This window comes from Gopherus evgoodei, chromosome 1, assembly GCF_007399415.2.
Source record: "Gopherus evgoodei ecotype Sinaloan lineage chromosome 1, rGopEvg1_v1.p, whole genome shotgun sequence".
Classification (NCBI taxonomy): domain Eukaryota; kingdom Metazoa; phylum Chordata; order Testudines; family Testudinidae; genus Gopherus; species Gopherus evgoodei.
In genome coordinates this window covers 252898561-252922405 of record NC_044322.1, presented here as the reverse complement: position 1 = coordinate 252922405, position 23845 = coordinate 252898561, and the positions used below count along the sequence as shown (strand labels likewise).

The following is a 23845-nucleotide window of genomic DNA, read 5'->3' as shown; positions in this document are numbered from 1 at the left end:
GCCTAACTGCTAAAGCCTTCAAACTATATAGGGGATGTCTGGTAGAGAAAAAGGGTGAATCTGTTTTTGAAAGATCAGTAATGAATGATTGAGGAACAAGACATCTGTGCCAGATTTATCCTTGTAGTTCATACCAGGGATATGAACTTGGCCCCGTGTATACAGAATATGAGTCTGTGTTTAAGAACTGCAGAAACAACCTTCATATTAAACATCATTGCAAATTAATTAATGGGCTTCTTTGTTGCTGTATCCTCACTGGTACTTCTGTGTGTTTCAGGGAGTCAAGCCAGCTAGCTTTGATAAAGTAGCAATTCCTGAAGTGAAGGAGATCATTGAGGGATGCATCCGACAAAACAAAGATGAAAGGTAAGCTCACTGTCTTTGAGGCCTGGGCAGTTGTATTTCAGCACAGACTAAAGCACCGGAATAGTCCTATAAGGCTTCAGATACTATGTATTGGAAGCTTTCCAGATAGTGTCGTACATATAATTCTGATAAAATGTTGAGGTTTTGAGAGCAGTCTTGACTGACATGATGCTGAGCGTGATTTGGGCTATTTTATACTGATCACATTGTGTTGGCTGATTTGATTATTCACTACAGTGTTCAAACCCAGTTACTCTTTGTAGCAGAGAACAGGTGATGCTCTGTCTTACTGTGCCTGTACAGGTTGACATCACCATTTGTACTCCTGCAGGATGTATTGTTCGGAATATAATCTACACCGATGCTTCCCAAATAGCACTAAAGTTGAAGGCCTAAATGTAGGGCATAAGGCCATAATTAAACCTAGGTAAGAGGAAGTGTGAAATGAAGGATTATTCCTTTCATCAAATACCCTTCTCCCACGTAGTTGCTGAGGCCCAGTGTCACTGACATCTACCAGTTGTGGGAAGGAAGATAGGTGAGGCTCTCTCCAGCACTGGTAATGTTACTTGCTTTTGCTGAGAGGGATGATAGGTGCCAGGGCTGTCAGAAATAAATACGACCTCAAACAGAATCATACGTTGGATAACCAGTGAGGAGATGACTGGTCTAGGGTTTGGAGGCCATCTTGAATAGAATACTGACTTGTTTATTTAAATAGCAGTGTCCGCTGTGCCCAGTATGTGGACTAACAGATGCATTATGGTACTTTAACCTTCATAAAGCCATACTGTTTCAAGAGTTATTTTATGATATGCTGGCCATTATTTTAAGTAATTAACGTGATGATGTGCTGATAGGATTAGGTATTTGTAGTTGAGATGCAAGTGAATTTTAAGCCACTGACTGTTGCATGCTTTTGCATCATCTTGGGGTTAATCTTTTATTGCATTTTGAAAAGTTTCAAAAATTGAAAGAGCAGATTTAATCCCCCCCATCCCAAAAAACAAACAGAGGAGTTAATGGGAGTAGTATGAAAAGCTGAGAGTAAGCTTTTTGGGATCGCCATTCAAGGAAGATGATGTTCCTTACTAATTTTGTCAAAACCTAATCATTGTGTATCTTCTATTCCTTTCCATTTCTCTGTCCTGGTATGTATAGATATGCTATCAAGGACCTTTTGAACCACGCCTTCTTCCAGGAAGAGACTGGTGTGCGGGTAGAACTAGCAGAGGAAGATGATGGAGAGAAGATTGCCATCAAGCTCTGGTTACGAATTGAGGATATCAAAAGCTAAGGGACAAATACAAGGACAATGAGGCAATAGAGTTTTCCTTTGACTTGGAGAGAGATGTCCCAGAGGATGTAGCACAAGAAATGGTAAGGGCTCTTATGCCATTTTTGGGCATTTCTAACTTTTTAGAGTAGATCAACTCACACACTTTCTTCTGAAGTTGGGGTGTAACCTGCCATCCTTTTATTGTCCTGGCAGACATAAGCAGGTGAGAGATTGGTTGTGTTTGGAGCTAACCTTCAGAGGAGACTGGGAAATTGAAGATTATACAACAGAGCTGTACTTGTTGTATTGGTGTGGCAAGATGTAATATCGAACATCCATGTGTCCTGCTTTAGGTGGAGTCAGGGTATGTCTGTGAAGGGGATCACAAGACAATGGCCAAAGCGATCAAGGACAGAGTGTCTCTGATCAAGCGAAAGCGAGAGCAGCGTCAGTTGGTACGAGAAGAGCAGGAGAAAAGAAAGCAGGAAGAAATCAGTCAGAAGCAGCAGTTGGAGCAGCTGCAAACAAATGCTACCCAGACAGCGGCAAAGCACCCTCCATCTGCTGCTGGCATCACTGCCATCCCCCACTACTTCAGCATCAGTGTCCACACAAGTAGAGCCTGAAGAGCCAGAGGCTGATCAGCACCAACAATTGCAATATCAACAGCCCGGCATATCTGTTCTGTGTAAGTGTATTGCCTCAGCCATTCAGGATGTATTCCCACCCCCTTTATTTTACTCTCCTTCCTTCTGGGAGTCTTACCGATTTCCTTTTCAAATGAAAAATCAGGTTTATGATGCTGATAATTCTGCCTACAGTGGGGTATCCAAGTAATGTTTGCTGTTCTTCGAGTGCTTGCTCATATAGATTCCAGTTAGGTGTGTGCGTGCTGCGTGCACAATTGTTGGAGAATTTTTACTCTAGCAACACCGGTGGGTCGGCTGTGGAGTCCCTGGAGTGGCACCTTAATGGCACTGGATATATACCCCAGACGACCCAGCATCCCCTCAGTTCCTTCTTCCGCCTGTGCCAGTTGTTGGAACTGTGGAGCGCGGCATAGCTGTCCTCCACTCTCCTAGCTTTTGCTTCCCAGTATTAGATAGTTGTTGTAGTTATAATATATATAGTTAGTATTGTGTAAATAGTGTTATAGTTATAAAGTTAGGCTTGTAGTTAAGTTTAGCAGGTTGGAAGGGGTCTTCCCTCTTCCTGCCTGCCTGCCACCCGGGCTCATGCCCAAGGCTCTGGGTTTTAAGCCGTATTCAACCTGCTCAATTGTAAGAGGAACAGAAAATAGTGAGAGGCTAGTTGATCTTCCATCCATATATGCACTAATAAATGAGAGAGAGAACATAAGTTACTATTTGCCCTGTATAGGCAGCTGGATATTAAGATCTTTTTTGGATATACTCAGATTTGAAAGATATAGTTATGTGTGCAAGGCATCAGGCTGTTCATCCTTCTAATAATAAAGAACCCCTGGTTAGCAGAGAGGACCTCGTAACATTTTCAAAAGAGCAAACTTCTTATTTCCACATTTAGTTGGAATGACTTTTTGATAACTCTGTCTAGGTGAAGGAGCTGTTGAAATGATTGTCAGTGGCTTTCCACATTCATCTCCCGATAATACAGATGAGTTTAGTTCAGAGTTGGAGGTGGAGCTCTGAGATGGAATATTCAGAGATATACCCATATATAGGTTTGCTATATTGGAGGAGAGAATCTTAGTTTTGGACCAGTTCTCCTCTTAATCAGTAAAATATTTAAAACTGCCTGTGTACTGGATACTGTAAATGACACAATGAAAGTAAACTCTGCCCTGAAGACCTTAGTTCAATATAGGACATGTTGCGGAGCCTGGAGGAGGTGGAAGACATACTGTAGTGAGGGCAGGTTGTGTGACTGACGTTATTGCGTGCAGATAATAAAGTTTTTAAGGCCAAGATTTTCAGAAGGGTGCTTAAAGTTAGACTTCCAAATTCATACTTAACACCTGAATAATGGCCTGATTGACAGTGCAAAGTACTTGTAAGCTCTGACTTCAGTTATGAACTGCTGGGAGCTTAGCACTTTGTAAAATCCAGCAACAATAGTTCAGAGCCTAACTTTAGGCACCTATTTTGAAAATCTTGGCTTGTAATATTCAAGCAAAGACTGTAAAACTTGTGAGTCTACAGTATGGTTTTTGAAACTGAAATCTTGTGATCTTTTCAGTTGATGGGGCAGTTGAAGTGGTCAGGGATCTCTGTTCAAACTGAATCATTGTGAGTAGCCAACAAACTGTGGTCCTATGGTTCCCAGCATGAACAGCCTATCTCAACACTACAATCCAGGGATATACAACTTCAGTTGGCCAAGTGCAGTCTCAACAACATGGAGGATATCAGCCCCCTACAGGGTAAGCACAAACCCTCAAAAAGCACACGCAACATTATGGATTATCATTCTGTTTGGTTTTGTGGCAAACTTTCCTCTTGCCTTCAATTTGCAGTGTATATATTTAGGCTTGGAAGGGTAAGATTTTTAATTGGGAATGTTAATTTTTCTATACACACAAACGATGAAAAAAATATTTCCATAGATCAAAATTTACAGATAGGCGAAGTAAGAAAAAATGCTGCTCGAGAAGTTGAGCTTGATTTAGGGATACTTACTTTATATATTTGGCTTGAGATATTGACAGTTTGTGTTATAACAGTTATAAAGCTTAACTTTTTGAACCTCACATCTACTGTAATTAATTAATTGTCTGTCCTCCATAATTTTCCACAACTGTGAAAATTAAAATCAATTATTAAAAGTTGCTTAAACCTATAGTTTTGCACAACTGTGACAATTTAAATCTATATAGCAATGTATATTTAAGCATTTTTATTATGTCAATTATATTTAAAAAAAAAAAAAAAAAACCACTTGAAATCTGCCAAGCTTGTGCCTATTATATGCAAATGCGGACTCTATGTGGGAGGTGAAACACTTCAGGCTACATGCAGGACTTTCTCAAATGCAGCACTTCATTTAGGATTGAAGAGGGGAGTAAGCTGAGTTTTTTTGCATGCATTTAGAGTAAAATGGGTGGATTAGTAGCTGTCTTGACTGATACAACCCTAATTTGAGGGTGTTATCTCACATGAAGTCTATGCTTACACTCACTCAGGATAGGATGGGGCTTCAGCTACACTTAACAGTGAGCATGGAAGTTCCAAGGATCAAGAGTCCTTGAAAGGACAGAACAGAGGTATTAGAATACTTAGTGAGAGCTGCTCTATAAATGTGAACTTGCTACGTGTATATTCTGTAAGGCTTTGATTACAGGTGTCACAGGTAAGAATTTTGAAACCATTATAGAATGCTGCATGTAAGCACTCCAGACTGAAGAGATCCCACATTGTGTGTTGCCATTTTATTTATAGCTTGTGTTGAGTTGCTTGTCAGTTGCCATGCATATTCCTTTCCCTGGAAAGTCTGCAAAGGCCATAAATACCCTTTTCCACTAAGTTCATCTGCTGCCCTTATTTGGTACCCTTTTTCCCCCCTTGATAACGTTTTCAATTTTGACTTTTTGTAGGAGCTCTTAAACCCCGCCCCTCACTGCTGTAGTATTTATATTTCCATTCAACAGTCATCGCTGGCTCCTTTATTTGCAAACTCAGAAGCAAATAATGGTACCATATCTGGAGAATACAAAACTGTTTTGTGTTGAGTCTTGGGAGTCCTCAGGCTTCTGTTTTGGTTTCTAGAGCAGAAAACTTTATTGGAGTTGTTAGTGGTGTCAGTCTTTCTGAAGAAACTTACCAATCGCATTGATTGAATAAATGGCCTCTCTGTCCTTTCCAGAGGTACTTAACCTGAAGGTTTGTGGTGCTGTTGATTCTTAAACAAATGAACCTTCTAAGCCATCTAAAGTAGTCTTTGCTGCCTCTCTATTTGCCCATATTCAATCCAAGGATGTGCTTAGCCCAAAAAACATTCCAGCTTGACATGGCTAGCTTCCAGATTGAATGACTAGAGTAACAGTAGGGAACCCACTAACAATTCTTCTGAGCAGTCCAGATAGTAATCTGAAAAATCTTGCTAAAATCATGTAGAGCTCCAGAAAACCACCAAATCTGAATTTTTTTAAGCTTTTGGAGTTCAATTATCTGAAGGTGAGGGGCAGTTCATTTGTGAGAATTTCAAGGACTAGCAGAACAATCTTGAAATTATGGGCTGGCTACTATGCCTAACGCTTCCATCTTTCCACTTCTTTCCTTTTACAAGTATTAATTGGGTCAGATTCTGACCTAATGGCTTTGGGTTGTGTCAAAATCACAAAATCTTGGCTCTTCATTTAACAAAGCCATCTTCTAGAAAATGCAGTAAAACTAATATTACAGAAGCAATTTTTTCAAAATATTAAACTCTAGCTTTTGCTCCACAATTCATATATGGATGGTGCTTAACTTCTTATGGTAATCACTTGGACTGAATAAAGCAACTGAACGTATCCTATCAGTCTGGTTATATGTATAGGGAGCTAAACTCCTTTCTAGAAAATGAAATAAGTTTTGTGCAAGCAGAAAGACTGGAGAGACAAGTACCACTGACTTTGACATACACACCTTCCCCCACTCAACCTAGTGTGGACGTCTGAAGGCTGTGCATTAAGCACCTAGGGTCTTCATGTGTAGAATTGCTTGGTACTGGAAAATACCACTTCAAAGCTTCCTGAAACGAGCGTGCAGCGAGAAAGTATCTCCAATATGTCAGGTCGTGCTCTTCGTGTGCACATACAAATTGGCTTCAGGTAGGAGCACTAATTGAACCCTCTTCAGTGTTGAATAATGAAAAGGCAAGCTTGAATCCTCAGAGGTGCACACTTCCTGTTCCCTGTGTGCTGGCCTTCATTAAGCTCCCTCGTATCCTTTTGCACACACAGCAATCGGCATTATTCTCATAATGACACATACATGATTTTTTTTTTTGTTTTAGCTCATTAGTTGTACAACTTTTTTACTTTTAAGCATTCATTTCTTAATTTGTTTCCTCCTTAGCCTCAGCTTGGTCGTAAGCATGTCAGTTTGTGTCCCCCATCTTTCTGCTGTTTCCCTCTCTGCCCTGCATTCCTCCCAGTATTCCTTCTACCCCACCGCCGGCATTGTGTGCACCTCTTTCTCCTTCCTGCCTTCGAACTGCCCCCGAGGGAAACCTTTGCAGAAAAGCTTTCTAAAGCCTGAAGAATGTCTTGCCATGCACTCTGCCTCTCCATACAAGCACCGTCCACTCTAGCCTGCCTTCCCTCTTTGTCAGTCCTGTATGTGTTACTATACGCCTCCTGGCACACACAGATAAGTTACCATTAAATACATCCTGGTTTGATTTAATAAAAGTAAAGAGGAGCTGATTTATTTTATTTTTTCTAAATCCTGTGCCCTATGGCAACTAGAGTGCTGATTCTTTCTCTTTGGGAAGCATCATGCTTATGTAACAACTAATGAGCAATGTTGGCACCTGAAGTTTGATTAAAGTTTTAGGGAAAGGACTGAATGTATCAGAGGATAAAGAGAGAAGTTACAATCTAGTCTCTGTCCCATAAGGTTAATGCACCTGCTTCTGCTTTTAGGCAGTCAGTGACATTTTCACCTCCTGGATAAAATGGTTAATGTCAATACGACCAGTATTAAACTTACTATCGCAGCTGGTTTGCCCAGACACGTGTGTTTAGTGTGCCAAGGACCTTCTAGATTTAAAATGTAAAACAATCAGAAGGGCTTCTATCAGTAGGAGTAGCAAACAGTTCAGCTTCCTTCTTCTGTTTGATTCTGGAGGGAAGTTACAGTTAAGTTTCCATTGATTCCTATATATGTCTTTTGAGATGGAAAAAAACTGCTTCTGTTAGAGCAATATTAGATGCTAAGAGCATGAATGGAAGGCAGTCTTTCCAGAGTAATTGATTCCATTTGAAGTTTAGAAGTGTTTTGGCTTCAATTTATTCTTTAATTTGAGGAATATTGTCCTTTTAGGGAGAAGTTAGAGAATACAGAATCAGTTTCCAGAACACAGGAATAAGGTATAAAGAACATGTCCTTATTCACTGTACCGTGCACTATGGGAGTTTTCTGCTGCTTTTCCAGAGGGGATATTAAGTGATCTGTTTGATTCCTTGAGCTCACTATAATCAATCACAATGTCATGGAGAAATCAGTTGCTGGTAGCTCTTGTAGAATCCTCCTAAAAGAGGGGCAATATTGCATCATGGCTCAATATGCTGGGGCAAAGTGAGATGAAAGCATCTCACCGAACATTTGGAAATAGATGCTTTTGGTTGTTACCCTGCTGTTGAATTATCCTTGAACCAGATCTTCCTAACTGACTTGAACTTCTAGCCAATTGGAAGTAACTTCCTGGCAATTTCTTTGACTCCAATAGCCTGTAATAGTCAGTGATTTCATGGTTGCTGCTGTTCTCCCAAGAGCAATTAAATAAATATGTAGAAAATGAGGTGCTAGTGAAAATTAGTGACATATATAGTAAAAATGCATCACTATTACAAATTACAGTACAACTTTTCCTCACTCTTCATTCTGGCCCTTGGGGAAAAAAGCCAGGATGAGCCGAACCTAACACTTTAATCAAAAAGCATATAACTTTTCTTTTGAGAACTGCACTGCTGATTTAGTACAGGTCTATTCAGATTAGAGATGCAGGAGTAGTCTAGTCAATTCTAATGAGTGTTAATAGCTTGCCTATCGAGTACCACAAATGTGAAGGGCAGTTGAAATCAACTGAATCCAAAGATGATGCAACATGAGTGACTCTTAAGAGGTGGATGAATCTTGTGACCTTAGAAGATTCATTCCATTGCCATTTAGCATATAGCAGGTGCTGAATGGTTTCTGAGAGAATAACAGCACTAAATCTTCTTGGGAGATAATCCAAGTTAAGTAACTAAAAACTGAAGATCTCTTCTCCCTTTCTTGCCTTTTTTGTGTACCTTGTAAACACAAAATCAAGAGATGGTTGCCTCACTGCTAGCTAGTTCAGAGTTTGTTCTTTTGATATAATTTGCACATAAATCAGTAACTCAAAGGCTTAACTTAAAGCAGTTGCAGGTACCGTGAAAGTAAGTCTGTTTCGTTTGTCCGCAGCAAATTCCTTTTTTGGTGAATGAGAAGAAGGGGGCTGTTAAGGAAAAGCAGCTTCTAACAAAAGCAAACACTTCCATATGCAGTCATGTTTGCCATGGATGTATTTAATGGATATTTACGTTTTGTAATTTCCAAAGCATTATATGTGGTGTTGATCATGAACTTGGAGTAGTCATTCTATAAGGTTACTACACAGAGCTGCCTAGAGAGCTGTGCATGTTCATGTCCTTTCATTTCTAAATGTATAAATTACTTGTCTTGTTCATATCAATACAGCCTCAGTCTCTGGTGCAACCGTGTGGGGGAACACCAACGTTCCCAGATTCACAGATATTTTCCCCAACCATTCATGAACGGCCAGTGTCTTTCTCGCCACCACCTGTCTGCCCACCGAAGATCACCATTTCTCAGCGGCGCAAGAGTACCTCCTTCTTGGAAGCCCAAACATGCCACTTCCAGCCCTTGCTGAAAACTGGCCAGAGTTTACTTCTATCTGGTGGTAGCCCCACAAATTGGACACCAGAGGCAGTCGTTATGCTGGGCACTACAGCTCATAAGGTCACTGGAGAGCCCTTACATGTGCAAGTCAGTTCAGCACCTCCTGAGGATGCTCACTATAGAATGCCTCAAGAAGCAGTGTACTTAGTGGGCATGCACTACCAGCCACAGTTGCCAGAGCATTATGATACAGTAGCATATAATTCCTATGGGACTGAACAGTACTTGAAACAAGTGCCTGAACAGAAGCATGTGCAAGGTGGCCCTCTTGAGAGCTCTGTTTATGACTACCAATCTGGGCAGACCTTCCTGCCAAGACATCTACAGAGCTTGAGGCTGGATGCTGGCATGAGCCCACTTTCACCATTGTCCAGTGTTTCATCTCCATTAAGTGCAGATTCCACACAGATGAAATTTCACCAGGTATTTGTTCCTCATTCTGCACCTGCTGTGCTTACTCACAGTGGTGATGGCAGAACAAGCTGTGTTTTTGAGTTCCATGTACACACGCCAAATTCGGCTCCAGGAGAAGGGAGTATCTTACCCCAACATATTTACAGAACCTGCCGGGGGTTGATGGATTTTAATCAGGAGGAGTCCGCTCAGGCAACAGGGTTGCATGGTCGCCTCCAGCCTGTGACAGAGGAACTGTGTAACTACCTTGTTCCCGAGCTAACAGTGCCCAGAGCGGGATCTATCAGACAGAGCTGGCCAGAAGGAAGTCCAGAATACTCAAGTGATTCATCACAGCTGACTTCCTCTGACACTGGTGATTTCCAGTCTCCTCCCCCAACAGGGGTGTCGTCTACAGCTTTTGGTTCAGACTTCTCGTTGCCCATTGTCCCATTGCCTCAGAAGGTATTTCAAGAGTCGCAGTTCTTCATCTGTTTCCAACAGGGAGCCTCAGCTCAGCAGGCCTTGTCCACCTCGCTTTCACCCGGAACACCTGCACTCTACCCTCAGGTTATGAGAGCGAACCATTCCAGAATTTCTCCTCTGTTTAAGTCCTCCTTTACACAATTAAGAGCCAGGTTTCCCTTCTTTCCTTCTCCTCTCCCTTCCCTACTCCAAGTTGTTCTAGATCTTGGAATTCAGAGGATATGTTCCCACTCTATCCCTAATATACTAGGATCTCAGTAGTTTGCCAGGTCTCACCTAAATAAGTGAGACATCAACAGCTAATCATTCTACCTTCAGCCCAGGCTAAATCTTGGTAGGTGGGACCCCTTCTGACATTTGTAGCAAATAGTCAGTCAGTACTCTTTATCATTTCCTAGCTGATGTTCAGCTCAGAGATCCAGGGGAGTGAAATTCAGGGGTGGCTTTTCATCCTGAAAAGGTTATGGATTGGGTACAATAAGGTATGACTAATTCTGTGGGAAGAAATATTGTGACCAAAGAATCATGCTTTCTCTGGTCATGCAGTCAGTGTCTTCAATTAAAGAATTTAATACTGTTTAACAAAATATTATTCATACTGTGTAGGATAGAACAACTAAAATGCCAATTTATCTGTCCACTGTCCAGATGCAGGTGAAACTTGTACTAGGTTTCAAAGGGATTTCAGGGGATGAGGTGTGTCCGTAAATATACACAGATTTGGGAATGTATTTATTGAAAGAGTACTCTGAAAATTACTTATGAAAATTTTATTTTCCAAGTTAACTATTTTGATAAATTAAAATATAAACAAAAGCCAATTGCACAAATTGTCTAAGCTTGATATTCATAAGGTATCATTTCCACCTGAAGACAGTACTTGGGACTCTTTAAAAATGAAAGAAACTTAAACGTGGTTGGAATTTACGTATTTTATTGATACATGTAGTACTTTAACTTGCAAGAGCCAGGAGAGGAGAGGACCTACCTAGAAGTGGACTTCTCTTCTCCCTCACTCCACTCATTTCAAAAGTGAAGTTAGGATTCTCTTCACTGTTGCAGTTGCAGGGGACTAGCCTGTTTTTTGGAATGGAGATGATGTTTAGGAAGAAAAGGAATTAGTTGTTCTGCAGTATATAATGCAGAGAGGTCAGGAACCAGGGATTCAGTATGAATGCTTTCCTCAAGGATAGTGGAGACTTTTTTTTCTTCCCACCCACTCAACACAAGTAGAGGATTGTGGTGATAGCTGTTTCAGAATGCAGCTTTTAAGCACCAATCTGTTAGATGACAGTTGCTGAACTCCAAGGGAGCCCACTTAGAGCATAGTGAACCTTCAGTGTAAGCAGAGTGAAAGTCTAGTGAAGTGCTTTGAAACAATTTGGGACTATACTACACTATACACACTAGTTTGTTAAACTTCAGTTAAGTGGTTTCCTATGTATGTTAAAGACTAAACAAATGGCTGGGAAGGTAGCCCAAAATAAGGAAGATAATCCCTATGTGAGATTTTATTAAGAGCTCTTGACTAATGTGTTAAAATAGTGCATGATTTAGGACTTAAACTGTAGCCTCATGTTGAAGCGGCCTTACTTTGGTATGTACCATTTAAATCGTAACGAATAGGCAAAACCTTCAAGAAACTATTAAGAGTAAAAGAAAAGGCTTCCCTGCATGGCGTTGTTTTCCAAGGTTTTTTCTTAAATCACAGGAATGTTTTCCAAAAGTATTCATGGACACAATATACTGCAGGTTTGTACACTGTCTAAGGGAAATTTTGTGGCTTTAGTAATTTGAAAGAGTATTTCATACAGTACTTTCTAAATGCACTAGACACTTCCTACTTTTTCAGCCTTCCTACTGAAGTGACACAAACTAAGAAAGGGAGCTGTGTGACCTTCCTTTTCTGGGCTATACTGAGATGTATAGTTACTGTATGTCCCAGTTTCTGATACAGAAGGATATTTAGTCAAGTGGGAACGAAACTGCTGAGGGGGTAGTTGCCATACCATTTCTTCAGTCTCTTCCGCATTCACTTGTAATGTCATTCATCCATTATTTTATTTGCTTGTTCATTCAAAGTTGTCTTTTTGTGTTAGCTAGGACTCTGTGGACTGGAACCCTCTGTCTCTCCAACAGCTGATCCAATTTATAGGCTCTGAACATTTATTAGGGTTTGAGAATCTGGAAGTGATTTGGTGTGGATTTTTGATATGTCTTTCAAAGCGAGCTGAGGACATGCACGCTTGATTTAATACTGGTCTAAACTCTGTATCTTTCTTCAGCTGATGCTCAAGGATACAGATTTCATATCCTTTTTTTTTTAATTTTCTTTCTTTTACCCCTGGCCACCCAAGTGTGCTCACAGTGTGTAAATGTTTAATGCTTCTGTTGCTGGCTATTGTACCAGGACAGTCTGACGTAGATCCTAAAGAAACACTGCAGAAGGATGAACCTGGTAGGCTGACTTGCCTGATATGGAGGGCTGTTTGGATTGCACAGGTTTTTTGTATTAGTTGTTCTGGAAAGCATAACAAAATAGAGCTTAGCACTTCCCCATAATGCTCTGCTCTGATGAATATCTCTGTATTAAAATTAAGCCATAGTATTGTTGTGTATCATTAGAAATTTGTTCCAATTAGACCATCCTAGTCAGAAATTAGATGCTTGTTGCAGAAGCCAATAATTGCCCAGTCTGATTCTACTTGTTTCCATTTTTTCCTGTAGACACAGGTGCAAGGCCAGCCAGCCTCGAGTAGTATATCAGTGGGGGTGCCATGCCAGCCTACACAGCAAAGTCAGCAGGTAAGAATAACCGTTCCTAAAGCTGGGACTGATGTGTAGTAAGTTTAACTTGCAGCTTACTTTTTATGGGAGAAAGTGAACAGAAGGATCTCCTCTTCCTTTTATTCTCAAATATTTTCAGTATTGCCTTTTCATAACTTTTAAAACAATTCTAAAGTTTCAGATTGTGGGCAAGGGAAGAGGATTCTTGTTAAAATTGAAAGGATATAGGCTTGTTAGTGCAGATGCTAGGCACAACTGCAACTTTTTTATATTCTAGTGACTTTTTTTATACATGATGGCTTATTTTTGACTAAAGTATGTAATTGAAGCTTGCCAGATGTGAACGGGGATCCTCTTGATGATATGTTTGAGTAGGCAAAGGTGTTCGTCTTCTACCCTCTACCTCAAGTTTACCACATCTAGTTCCAGTGTGCGCTTGGTTCTGAAAGTGAAATTTTGTAATCTAAGTTCAAGTGGACTATAGTGCTTGCAGAATCAGGCCTTCCAAATTTTCTCAATTATTTTCTCAATGAGGTTCCCTGTGCAGTGGCACCTTCTCATAAGGTATGATAAAAGGATTTATATCTGGGTTTTGGGCAAAGGGCTGAATAACTGAAAGACAAGTTTTCTTACTTGGCACTGATACAACTATTTTGTAGGATCTTTTTGTGAATGCTGTCTTTTGTGCCTTTCAGGAAGGTGTTTAGTCTTTTATTTGAAAAGAGCTCAGACTAACTCTTAAGTAATTTTAAGATGTAACAAAATGATTGAGCAGGGTGAAACATGAAGATGAAACACCAATCTTATGGGCCCTTACCGTTTTGTCCTTCTGACATTGAAGTTTGTATAGTGTACAACCCTATTGTCATGATGTAAAGTGTAGTAGCAAGTAGACTTCAGACTTAATTTTTTAATTTCTTGACTTCTTTGGACAGCCTTAATGCTAAGCAGCTATGTTTAGTGTAACTGTAGGATAATGTCTACTATACTTGTTCCCACATTTGTGTTTCTGATAGGTACACAACAGAGATTCCACTGAGAAACTGTACATCTTCTCTTGACAGCTTTGACATCTACCTATTCTAGGTAGCCCTGTCTGATCATCTGGCTTTTGTGATACAAAATATTTTCTATGCTGAATAATATTCTGTTAATTGTTTTTGCACTTACACTAATTCTGTAACAGGAAGCATTAGCTTCCATTGTAACTAGTGAAAAATTAGGGCTCAGTGTTGGTGCCAGAGCAGTTTTAATTCTGCAGAATAGAAACATCGTATATGGTTATCTCCTATATTTAACAAGAGTGAAAACTAGGAAAGTCTACCTAAACACATCTAAATCTGAGGAACATTTTTATCTGAAGACAAAATAATCTCTTGCCATCTTTCCTCCTTGCAACAGAGTGCACAGCAGCTGGCTCCTTCCCAGCAGACAGGACAGTACCAGTTGCAGCAGTCATCCGTTTCCAGTGGAGCTACCCCATCACAACCAGTTTCTCAAACTCAGACTCCGCTGGTCATGCCGATTCCTCAGGTACCAGCTGGAACTCAGGTAATTAAACTTGGTCTTTTGCAAAATTAGGAGATTTTTCCTCTCTTGCTTTGTTGGCTGCCCCTTTCACTGGTCTGCCTTCTGCCCTAATGGTTCAGAAAATACTGCTGGAGGTGACACGATTATTATACTATGTTAAAAAATTTGGCAGGAACAGAAATGTCTGTGTGCCTGGAATCCCTTCTTTGGAATATGTGGCAGAAGTTCAGTTGAGGAGCAACAGCACTTAAAAGGGAGGCCTTTCTTGCATAGATATCTTTGTCAGGTTGTATGAAATGGGACAACAAGACACAACTTCTGCAAAGATTAAAATAATGTGTCACCTGCACTTTGAGGAGTTTCATGTGGCATTGTTGACACTTCATGTAGGAGAAACCTACTCCATCCAAATTACATTTGTGTGTTCATAATCAAAAATGTGTTCTCCAGTTAATGTGCCATGGACACTGCCTCTTCTGAACTGTCGTCCTCTGTTCTACCGGTCTTCTTCCTTCACTCCTTGGACAGGATGCTTCTGTTACTGAATGGTTTTATTTCAGCTTGGCTCACAGTTTTTGATACTGTGAATGTGAGCTTTTGTTAAATTTAAAGGGTTTTTGTTGCTTGTTCATTTGAAATCCTTTTCCAATTGATTGCTGGCTTCAATTGACGTGACCTTTGCCATTCTCTGTATACTGACAGTGGCTTTTCACTCTCAATTGCTTCCTGCCCGTGCCCACAATGGGCAGACTTCCCCATTTTGTTGTGGGGTTTGCATCTCTTCCCGATAGGGAAGGGAGGGTTAGAATGAGAGAGAACCAGAGTCAGTTTACATACATGTTGGTGCTACAGCAGTGTTCAGATCTTGCTGTTCCACACTAGCACAAGGTACATGTTACAGAAGGTGGTTTAGCGATCCTCAGGAACAAATTGCAAAATGAGAACCCTTTGGAACAGCAATCAACTCTCCAGCCACTCTCCCAACTACTCTCCCCACTCCCCTCTTAAAGGGTGTGATAACTTAAGTAATTCTTTTTTTTCTTTGACTCATGAATTAAAAATCTGCTTTCTGCGACCCTGCTTCCTAAAAAGTCTATCTCTATTTTCTTTGCATCCCCAGCTTCCTGTTTCCCAAGCAGTGCCGATCATCCAAGGCGAACCTCAGTTACCTGTTGCAGCACTTTCTCTCCCTCAACCTTCAGTTGCCCCAACCATCCCCATTGGCTCTCATTTTCTTCCTATCGGACAGCCCTCATCAACTTCCCTGCTCCCCCAGTTCTCAGTCTCTCAGCTCCCCATTGCAACGCCTCATGTGTCAGTGGCTCAGCCAGGCTTCCAATCTCTGCCTATCTCTATGGCAGCTGGCATTAACCAGCCACTACTCACTCTGGCCACATCTTCTACAGCAGCTGCTATCCCTGTAGGATCAACCATTGTCCCTAGCCAGGTTCCAGCTGTTCTACAGTCTGCGGCCCAGCTGCCCAGCCAGGTTCTCCCACAGCTCCTGCAGCCAGCTGTTCAGTCCATGGGATTACCAGCCAGCCTTGGACAAGCTGCTGAAGCTGCACTTCCAGCTGGAGATGCTTTGTATCAGGTATTGTTGCAAGCCAGCAAGAGGTCTTCTTGTCTTCTGTTCCTCTAGGGCACTAGACCTGATCTGTGTGCTGCAGATACTTGCCAATACCCGAATTTGGCAGGAGAGAACAAGCCACATGTTTTCTTTTTTTTTTTTTTTTAAATAGAACAAACGACTTCTCTCATTTCACTTGTATGCAAGAGGGCATAGTTTCATTAAATTTTATTTGTTTTTGGACACCTAACTATGGATTTATTGGCAATGGAGTTTCTCTGAAAGAGCTAGTCTCTTTTTCTGCTGTATGTGACAACTATGAATTTGAAAATTGATAATATTTTATCACCCTTGCCAAAGACATCAAAATGCTGGTTTATGTCCTGGAAAGACATTGTGTGGGCCATCTGGCAACACCAGTCTTTTGGCACAACTCATTGGGGGAAAATTGATATCTTAACAATAAACCAAACTATGTGAGCCCTGAACATAAGTGAAGTATCAGATGCAAACATAGAATGTTGAGATGATGGACAGGAGCTAATCAGTGTCTGATTATTTAGAAGTTAAACATTTACTGCAGTTAGGGTATAAAAGGGACAACCTGCATAGTGGTGGGAATAGAGGCCCAACGTGATATTTACCACTATTGTAATTGAAATGTGCTGTCCAACAGCAGATAATAACAAGTACTGTTTACTTGCAGTGGGTAGCAATGTTGCTTGGCACTAAAGTCAACCTACCTCCTGAGTGGAAAGGGGAGAGATTGTAGGAACATTAGCTATTAGTTATGAAAGATTACCAGCAGCAGTTGAGTATCCTGTCTGAGTTGTGGCCATTCAGCCTGCAAGCTCTTCAGATTTTCCACTTCATGATTTTATGGATAACTATGAGGGGGATTGGAAGGTGAAAATTCATTTACCTGCTAGGGACTTTGAAACCATTCTCTTTTGTGAGAGCTCTGAGAGAATTTGCTGGTTCATGCTACATGATTGTTCTGGGCAGTCTGCGCTTTTCCTCTTGGAAAACAATTTTTAGAGGTGCTTGAACGTTCTGGAAGGGTGTCAGGTTGGAACATGCCCCTGCAGCTTGACTTACCATGTTTTCTTTTTTCAGCCTTTCTTGCTGATTTCCTAACTTCCCCTGAAATGCACTAACTCAGATTCCTCATTTCTGTCACAGGGCTTCCCACCTCGGCTGCCACAATACCCAGGAGACTCAAATGTTGCTCCCTCCTCTGCTGTGGCCTCTGTTCGCTTACCTTCTGCAGTACTGTCCCCTCCCTTACCCGCTGATGCACTGGCTCAGCCAGGCTATCTTGCTGCAATGGTGCAGCCTTATGTGGAACAGAACATTTTAGTTCCTCTGTGCGGTCTAGGACAGGTTCAAGTGCCACAGCCTGCAGTGAGTTTAGCACAGCAGGTCTCATCTGCGTCTTCACAGCAGGGAGCTTTAGAGGTAAATGTAATTTCTGCAAGTTCTGTGTGTAGACTATAAATTTCAGGGCATGCATTACATTGCACTGTTTGTGGGGGAAATTAACCCCTACTGTGATGGTATTCAGTTGGACATAATGAACTAATCTCTCAAATGACTTTTTCTTACAGCAGAATGTCATGCCAATGTGGGGACCTTGTTGCCATTGGCTGTTCTGTTGGGAAGTGAGTGTGCCACCCAGAGGCAAAAACCTGTTAACACTTCACTTCTTCTTCTTGCTAGTACTCTAGATCCTTTTTGGTCTTTTCAAATAAACTTTGCCATTGGTAGCCCTTGAGAATCTCTCTTATACATGTTCCCTGCAGCCTTGCTGCTGTTGAGGGAGAGATTCGAATTGTTTTTGTGCTGCGTTGGCTTCCTTATTGCACAGCCTGCTAGTAAGACGCTGGCTGCATGGCAAGCTGTAGTATCACAATGTAGCAGATGGAATGGCTGACCTCACCAGGCGCTCTGTAATGAGACTTGCACTAGAGCCCTCTTCCTTGGGTATCAGATTTGAGATGACTAGACCCTGGTTGTTATAAATTGTTCTGGAGAAATGGTGCTTTCAAGGTTTGAAGTTTGATTGGGGAGAAAATATTAAAAGGTTGATTGTGGTGAAAAATGAAGGAATAACTCATCGGCGTACTTGAATGTTTTTCTCTTCGCAGAGTACTCAGGGAGCGTCACAGGCTGCTCCTTCAGAATCTGTACCATCAGCACAGCAACAGCTTGCACAGACTACCCCATTGGTCTCCTCACTAGACAGGTAACCAGTGGGTTTTACCGAGTTGAACTTTTTGGTTGAGAGGAGTTTCTTCCCTTGGTGGCTGTTTGGCATCTCTTCTTTATTAGAGATATTTTCTATGTAAACTGAGGGAATAACTTCCATTTTTTTTCTAGAAGATTTCTCCAACTCCTCCAAGCCTCCTCTTTTTAAGCAGGGCCTGGAGAATGCACACAATCTGTGTGCAATGATCTGATGTTACCATGCCTGAGTGGGTCACAACTGAGAATACCAGATTCATGACAAACTGCTGAGAATTAGGGCAAACACTCCCCCGGGCGCGCCCCCCCCCCAAAAACAAACAAACAAAAAAAAACCTGGTGGTTATTCTTCCATATGATTTACCAAACCAGCAACAAAAGTAAATTTTCTGTCTCATTACATTGGCTAATGAGCAGTCAGAAATGCAACCTCCTAAGGTACCCCAGCCTTGTGTCTGGAAGATGGAACCTAGACTTAGTCGTGAGTGGTTATTTAAAACCAATTTCATCAACCAAAGGGGGGTTCTTATCCCAAAGGACTAGTCACATACCCAGGTCAATATATAACTCAGATCTTACCCAATAATCATGTGTTGCCAATCCTTTAGTATCTAATATCTAAAGGTTCATTTATAAAAAGAAAGAAAGAGATGTTAAAAATGACTAAAGGAATCAAATACAGGCAATAATTGCAAAGTTCTTGGATCAGGCTTGAAGCAGTGATGGCATAAAACTGCTGGCTTGTTAAGTCTCTGGTTTCTTTCAAAAGATTGGAAGGTCCCTCAGTCTCTTGGTTAGAATGCTCTCATTAGTATAAGTCCATAGTCCAGAGATCAGAGTGGGAAAGAGGCCAAGTGGAGATGTGAGGCCTTTTATACTTTGTCATATGATGGGTCTGCTCTCAGTACAGTCATTGGAAAAGTAAAGGCACAAGATGGAGTTGAGTGTCACATAAGCTGGTCACATACCCTTGCATGTTTCGAGGAGTTATAGCAGGGGCCATTACCCATATTCTGGCTGGAAAGTTCACAGGTGACGATAAGCTTTTTCCATGGCCCATTGGGTTCATGGATGGGCCATCAGCTTGAATAGTCTGTTCATAATGTGCTGGCTAGACTGGATGTAAACTATCTTGTGGGTGTTACTACATTTGAAATACAGGTATACAGTCAATATGCATAACTTTAGAAATGAAAAGGATATGTGCATATTAATAGGATAATCATATTCAGCAAATCATAACTTTTCCATTGACACCTCGCATGACATACTTTGTACAAGATTTGTTGCAATTGTATAACAGTGGTAGCAACAATAATTATACATGGTCATATCTTAATCAGGTAACGTCACACCTAATATGCTAATCTATTGCAATTACGCATCAAGCAAAGAGCATCATTCCTATGATACTCATAGTTATTCAGGGGTTGAGCCTTGCAGAGCTTGATACTTCATCCAGAAGATGCATTTAAATGGATTATTTTACAAACATATTTTATGGATCCCTTCCTTTCATGTGTGGTTACATATTTATTATTCAAGCAACCATATGTGATTAAAGGATTATCCTCCTCATACCCTGTCCTCGTAAGAGTAACCAGTATTGCTCTTAAGAGACCACCCTCTCGTGGTTTAAGGGGAGAATTCTGTCAACACACTAAAGAATTTCAAATATTTGTGAAAATTAAGACTTAAAATTAATTTTTTTGTTTTTTAGTGCACATTCTGATGTTGCTTCGGGCATGAGTGATGGGAATGAGAATGTGCCAGGATCTAGTGGGAGACATGAAGGGAGGACCACCAAACGTCATTATCGGAAGTCTGTACGCAGCCGCTCTCGGCACGAGAAGACTGCTAGACCAAAACTGAGAATTCTCAATGTGAGTTGTGGCTTATTTCAGTGACTGTAGTAGTGGGTAATGTCTGTCTTGAGTTTTTACAAAACTTTCCTACCCACCATCCTGAAGAGGGGTATCCTTTCTGTTTCCCTTGTATCTTCAATTCTGATAACGGCCTCCCATGTGAAGTGGCTAGGCTTCCACCCCATCTCTTTTCTTGGTGCCGTACACTATACAGGAGTATAAAAAATCTTCCTGCTTTCGAGGTCAGAACTGTTCCAAAGATGAGCTATTAGGCATGCTGCGGAGCATTAAGCACAGCAGAACATGGTCGTTCAGGAAGCAGTGATACTAGTAGTTGCTACAGAAGATTTGCTTTGCCATTGGCCTTGCCCTCAGACTGTGTTGACTGGGCTGAAGTTCATTTCAGAAACTTCATCCTATCTTCACTATTACCATTAATGACTTTCCTGAAATGTTGGGGCAGACTTTTTGTTCGGTTTCTTTTCATAAGCAGGAAAGAGCAGTCAGAGTTCTAGAGAAAGATGGTCTATGTTGAGCAAGAGGGCTTGAAGGTTGATATAGTTGGGAATCCATAAAGGATCATTGCCCTTCAGTGCATCTGATCTCTGTTTGAGAAAGGAAAGTGAATTGCTCAAGGAGGAGTACAGTACAGTTGGCCCTCTTGGAGATCTCATGTTGCTTTTGTGCACCTGGCCGTCCCTGGCTTTAGGAACAAGAGATGTCTGCACACTTGTACTCAGTAGTTGTTTGTGGTGGTCCACTGTGTTCTGAATTTCAGGCTAGAAAGCATATTTCTTCTCTTTCAGGTTTCGAACAAGGGTGATCGGGTGGTTGAGTGCCAGCTAGAGACACACAATCGGAAAATGGTTACTTTCAAATTTGACTTGGATGGTGACAACCCGGAGGAAATAGCAATAATTATGGTGAGCTACATCTCCAGTACAGATGGAGAATTGACTCTGATCTTGTTAACCATATTAGTTGTACAAATCACTTTAGATTAGAGTTCATCTAACCTGTCTTTTTGAATTACTACTATTCTTATGGCTTCCCTGTGCACTACAATCTTTGTCTCCTCTTCCAGTCACATTACTAATACTAGAAGCAAAATCTTTCCCTAATGACTGAGTGGTAAAGAACAGTGTCCAAAGCCAACGTTTGGTCCAGTATTTGCACAACTGGTTCATCTGAGGATTTGGGTCAGCTTCTATCTTAACTTCATTGTCTTCAAGTAAAACAGTTTTAACTTTGTGCTATATCAGGGGTTGGCAACCTTTCAGAAGTGGTGTGCTGAGTCTTCATTTATTCACTCTAATATAAGGTTTTGTGTGCCGGTAATACATTTTAACGTTTTTAGGAGATATCTTTCTATATAAGTCTATAATATATGTTAACTATTGTTGTATGTAAAGTAAATGTTGGAAAAATGTTCAAGAAGCTTCATTTAAAATTAAATTAAAATGCAGAGCCCCCCAGAGCGGTGGCCAGGACAGGGGCAGTGTGAGTGCCACTGAAGATCAGCTCGCGTGCTGCCTTTGGCACACATGCCATAGGTTGCCTACTCCTGTACTATAGGATTTTAAAAATCTCTTACTAACTGCTTGTTGTGAGCTGAGCTAATAAACAGTAAACTCTATTTCTAGAAATACAATATAAAACATACTCCTCCAAGTGCAGTCCCGTTCCTGTCACTGGGAAACTTAATTTTCTTCAAGTGGTGTCCCTATGTGAGCTCCATGGTAGGTGTATCTGAGCCCCTGTACCTCTAATTGAAGATTTTAGGTTGCAGTGTCTATTCGGCCTGTACATTTGCTTGCCTTCCCTCATGATCTGCCTGGAGGCTATCTTGGGTGAGTTAACTGCCCACAATTCCTTCTCTACTGCCTTTGACCTCAAATGGAGTGAGCAGGTGTCTTGTTGTTCTCAGCATCATTAGCATAAGTAGTAGTTTTAGTCCTTTTGTTTCCCTTAATAGTTAATTTCCAGGATTTAAAAAAAAGGGGGAAAAACCCCTTCTGTTTCATGTTTCATGCCCTTTCTGGGGAACCATCTACACCCCCTCCTGCCCCGGAGGGCATTTAGTAGTTTAGACTCTCTAACCTCTCTGCTTAATTAAAAAGAGAAAAAATCTGCTTTCTTTGCTTTTAAGGGTGATATCACTGTAAAGTATTGGGAGAATCGTATATCCACAAAACCTCTGCTAACAGCTCAAGGTGAGGTCTCAAAAAAAGCCAAACCAGGATCTGGAATTAAAATGCCTCCTGATGGCGAGAGCACTTCACCCACCAGCTGACTCCAGTGCCAAACATTCTCCAGGACACACGTCCCTGGAGCCTTTAACTTCCATTGGGGTAGAACCGTGGAAAAAATCAGCAGATTTCCCCCCTTAGGGGCTCAAGACAAAGGGCTCAAAGCCCCCAAACAGAGTCTTTGGCCAGCCAGAGGGGTTCCCCAGTGTGCCCAGCCACCTCTGTACCAGTAGCTCTGAAGTGCAGTACACAGAAGTATCAAGATGCCTCCGCACGCCGCACCGCCTAAAGAGACTAGAGGCTTAGACTCCGAGGCAGTCGTACCACCTCCTGAGGACAAAGTACATACTACTTCTAAGGGAGTGGCACCAAGTAAAGCATTGGTACTGAATGGGGCAAAGCTCCTGTCTCTGGAGTGTTCCACACATAATCAGCCATCAGTATCTACAGTCTACCACCAACACTCATCCACAGTATCAAGTGAATTGGCGGCACCGCAAGAATTCCCATGCCCTAGAGACCTGGAGGTCATGGAAGAACCACAATCCCCATTAATTGGTACTGGAGCCCCATGCCTGGAATCACTGGGGACATTTACTGCCAATGCCCTGGTCAGCACCAATCTTACCTTTTGAGTCTGACAGTGACCAGGAGCATGGGTTATTTCCCTGACCTCTCACTGTGGCGTACCATCACAGTACTAGGGACCTCATCAACTCCATCATTGCACTGACGTGCAATCTTGGTGTGGGCCTCCTTGTGCACATCCATTACCCCCCTTCCCTCATACCTAGTGGCCATATTGGGATCCTTCGGTGATGTACGGATCCCACGCTTTGTACACGTCCATGTCTGTCAGACAGAGTTGGCGAGACTGTCTCCTGTAGCTTGACTATCTCTAGTCCCTGAACTGGAAGAGGAGGAAAGGCTTGAAAGGGAGGCTATCCCTCCAGCAGACTTCTTATCTTCACCAGATAAGGCTTTAATACCTCCTCCCATCACTATCTGATGATTTTAAGAACTTTGAAGATCTTACTAAGAGCGTGGAAGGTGAGTTGCAAATTCCCCTACAGGAGGTAGCAGATACACTTGACAAGCTGGTAGATATTCTGCATAACTTCCTCCTTCTCCAAAATCTCCCTCCCACTTAAGGAGACACTTCTTGACCTTGCCAAAGTCATCTGGCAGACACCAGCCTCCATTGCATGACTTGCAAGAGGGCCGACAAGAAATATTACATCCTTCTCAAAGAGGCAGACTTTCTGTTTCTACATCCTCAACCCAATTCAATTGCTGTAGATGTGATTAATGCATGTGGCAAGCAACATCATGCCAGGTTGACCCCATATGATGGAGATTAGAAAAGTCACTGTGTCACCGAACATTTACTAGAGGCACAAAAAGAGCAGCTTCAGGTCATTGTCATAGAGGGCCAGTTAGTGACC

General features: G+C 41.6%; 1 protein-coding gene across 1 annotated transcript in view; it reads left to right on the top strand.

Moving 5' to 3' along the window:
• The window catches only part of WNK1 (WNK lysine deficient protein kinase 1), a 179363-nt gene that overhangs the window by 91125 nt on the left and 64393 nt on the right, over positions 1–23845 (top strand). Inside the window, 15 exon segments of the mRNA XM_030549258.1 lie at positions 281–369; positions 1531–1655; positions 1658–1749; positions 2002–2234; positions 2236–2336; positions 3224–3306; positions 3924–4049; positions 9055–10134; positions 12883–12960; positions 14344–14493; positions 15593–16066; positions 17225–17500; positions 18190–18287; positions 20007–20169; positions 20958–21074. Of these exon segments, the coding sequence (XP_030405118.1) occupies positions 281–369; positions 1531–1655; positions 1658–1749; positions 2002–2234; positions 2236–2336; positions 3224–3306; positions 3924–4049; positions 9055–10134; positions 12883–12960; positions 14344–14493; positions 15593–16066; positions 17225–17500; positions 18190–18287; positions 20007–20169; positions 20958–21074 (3285 nt within the window).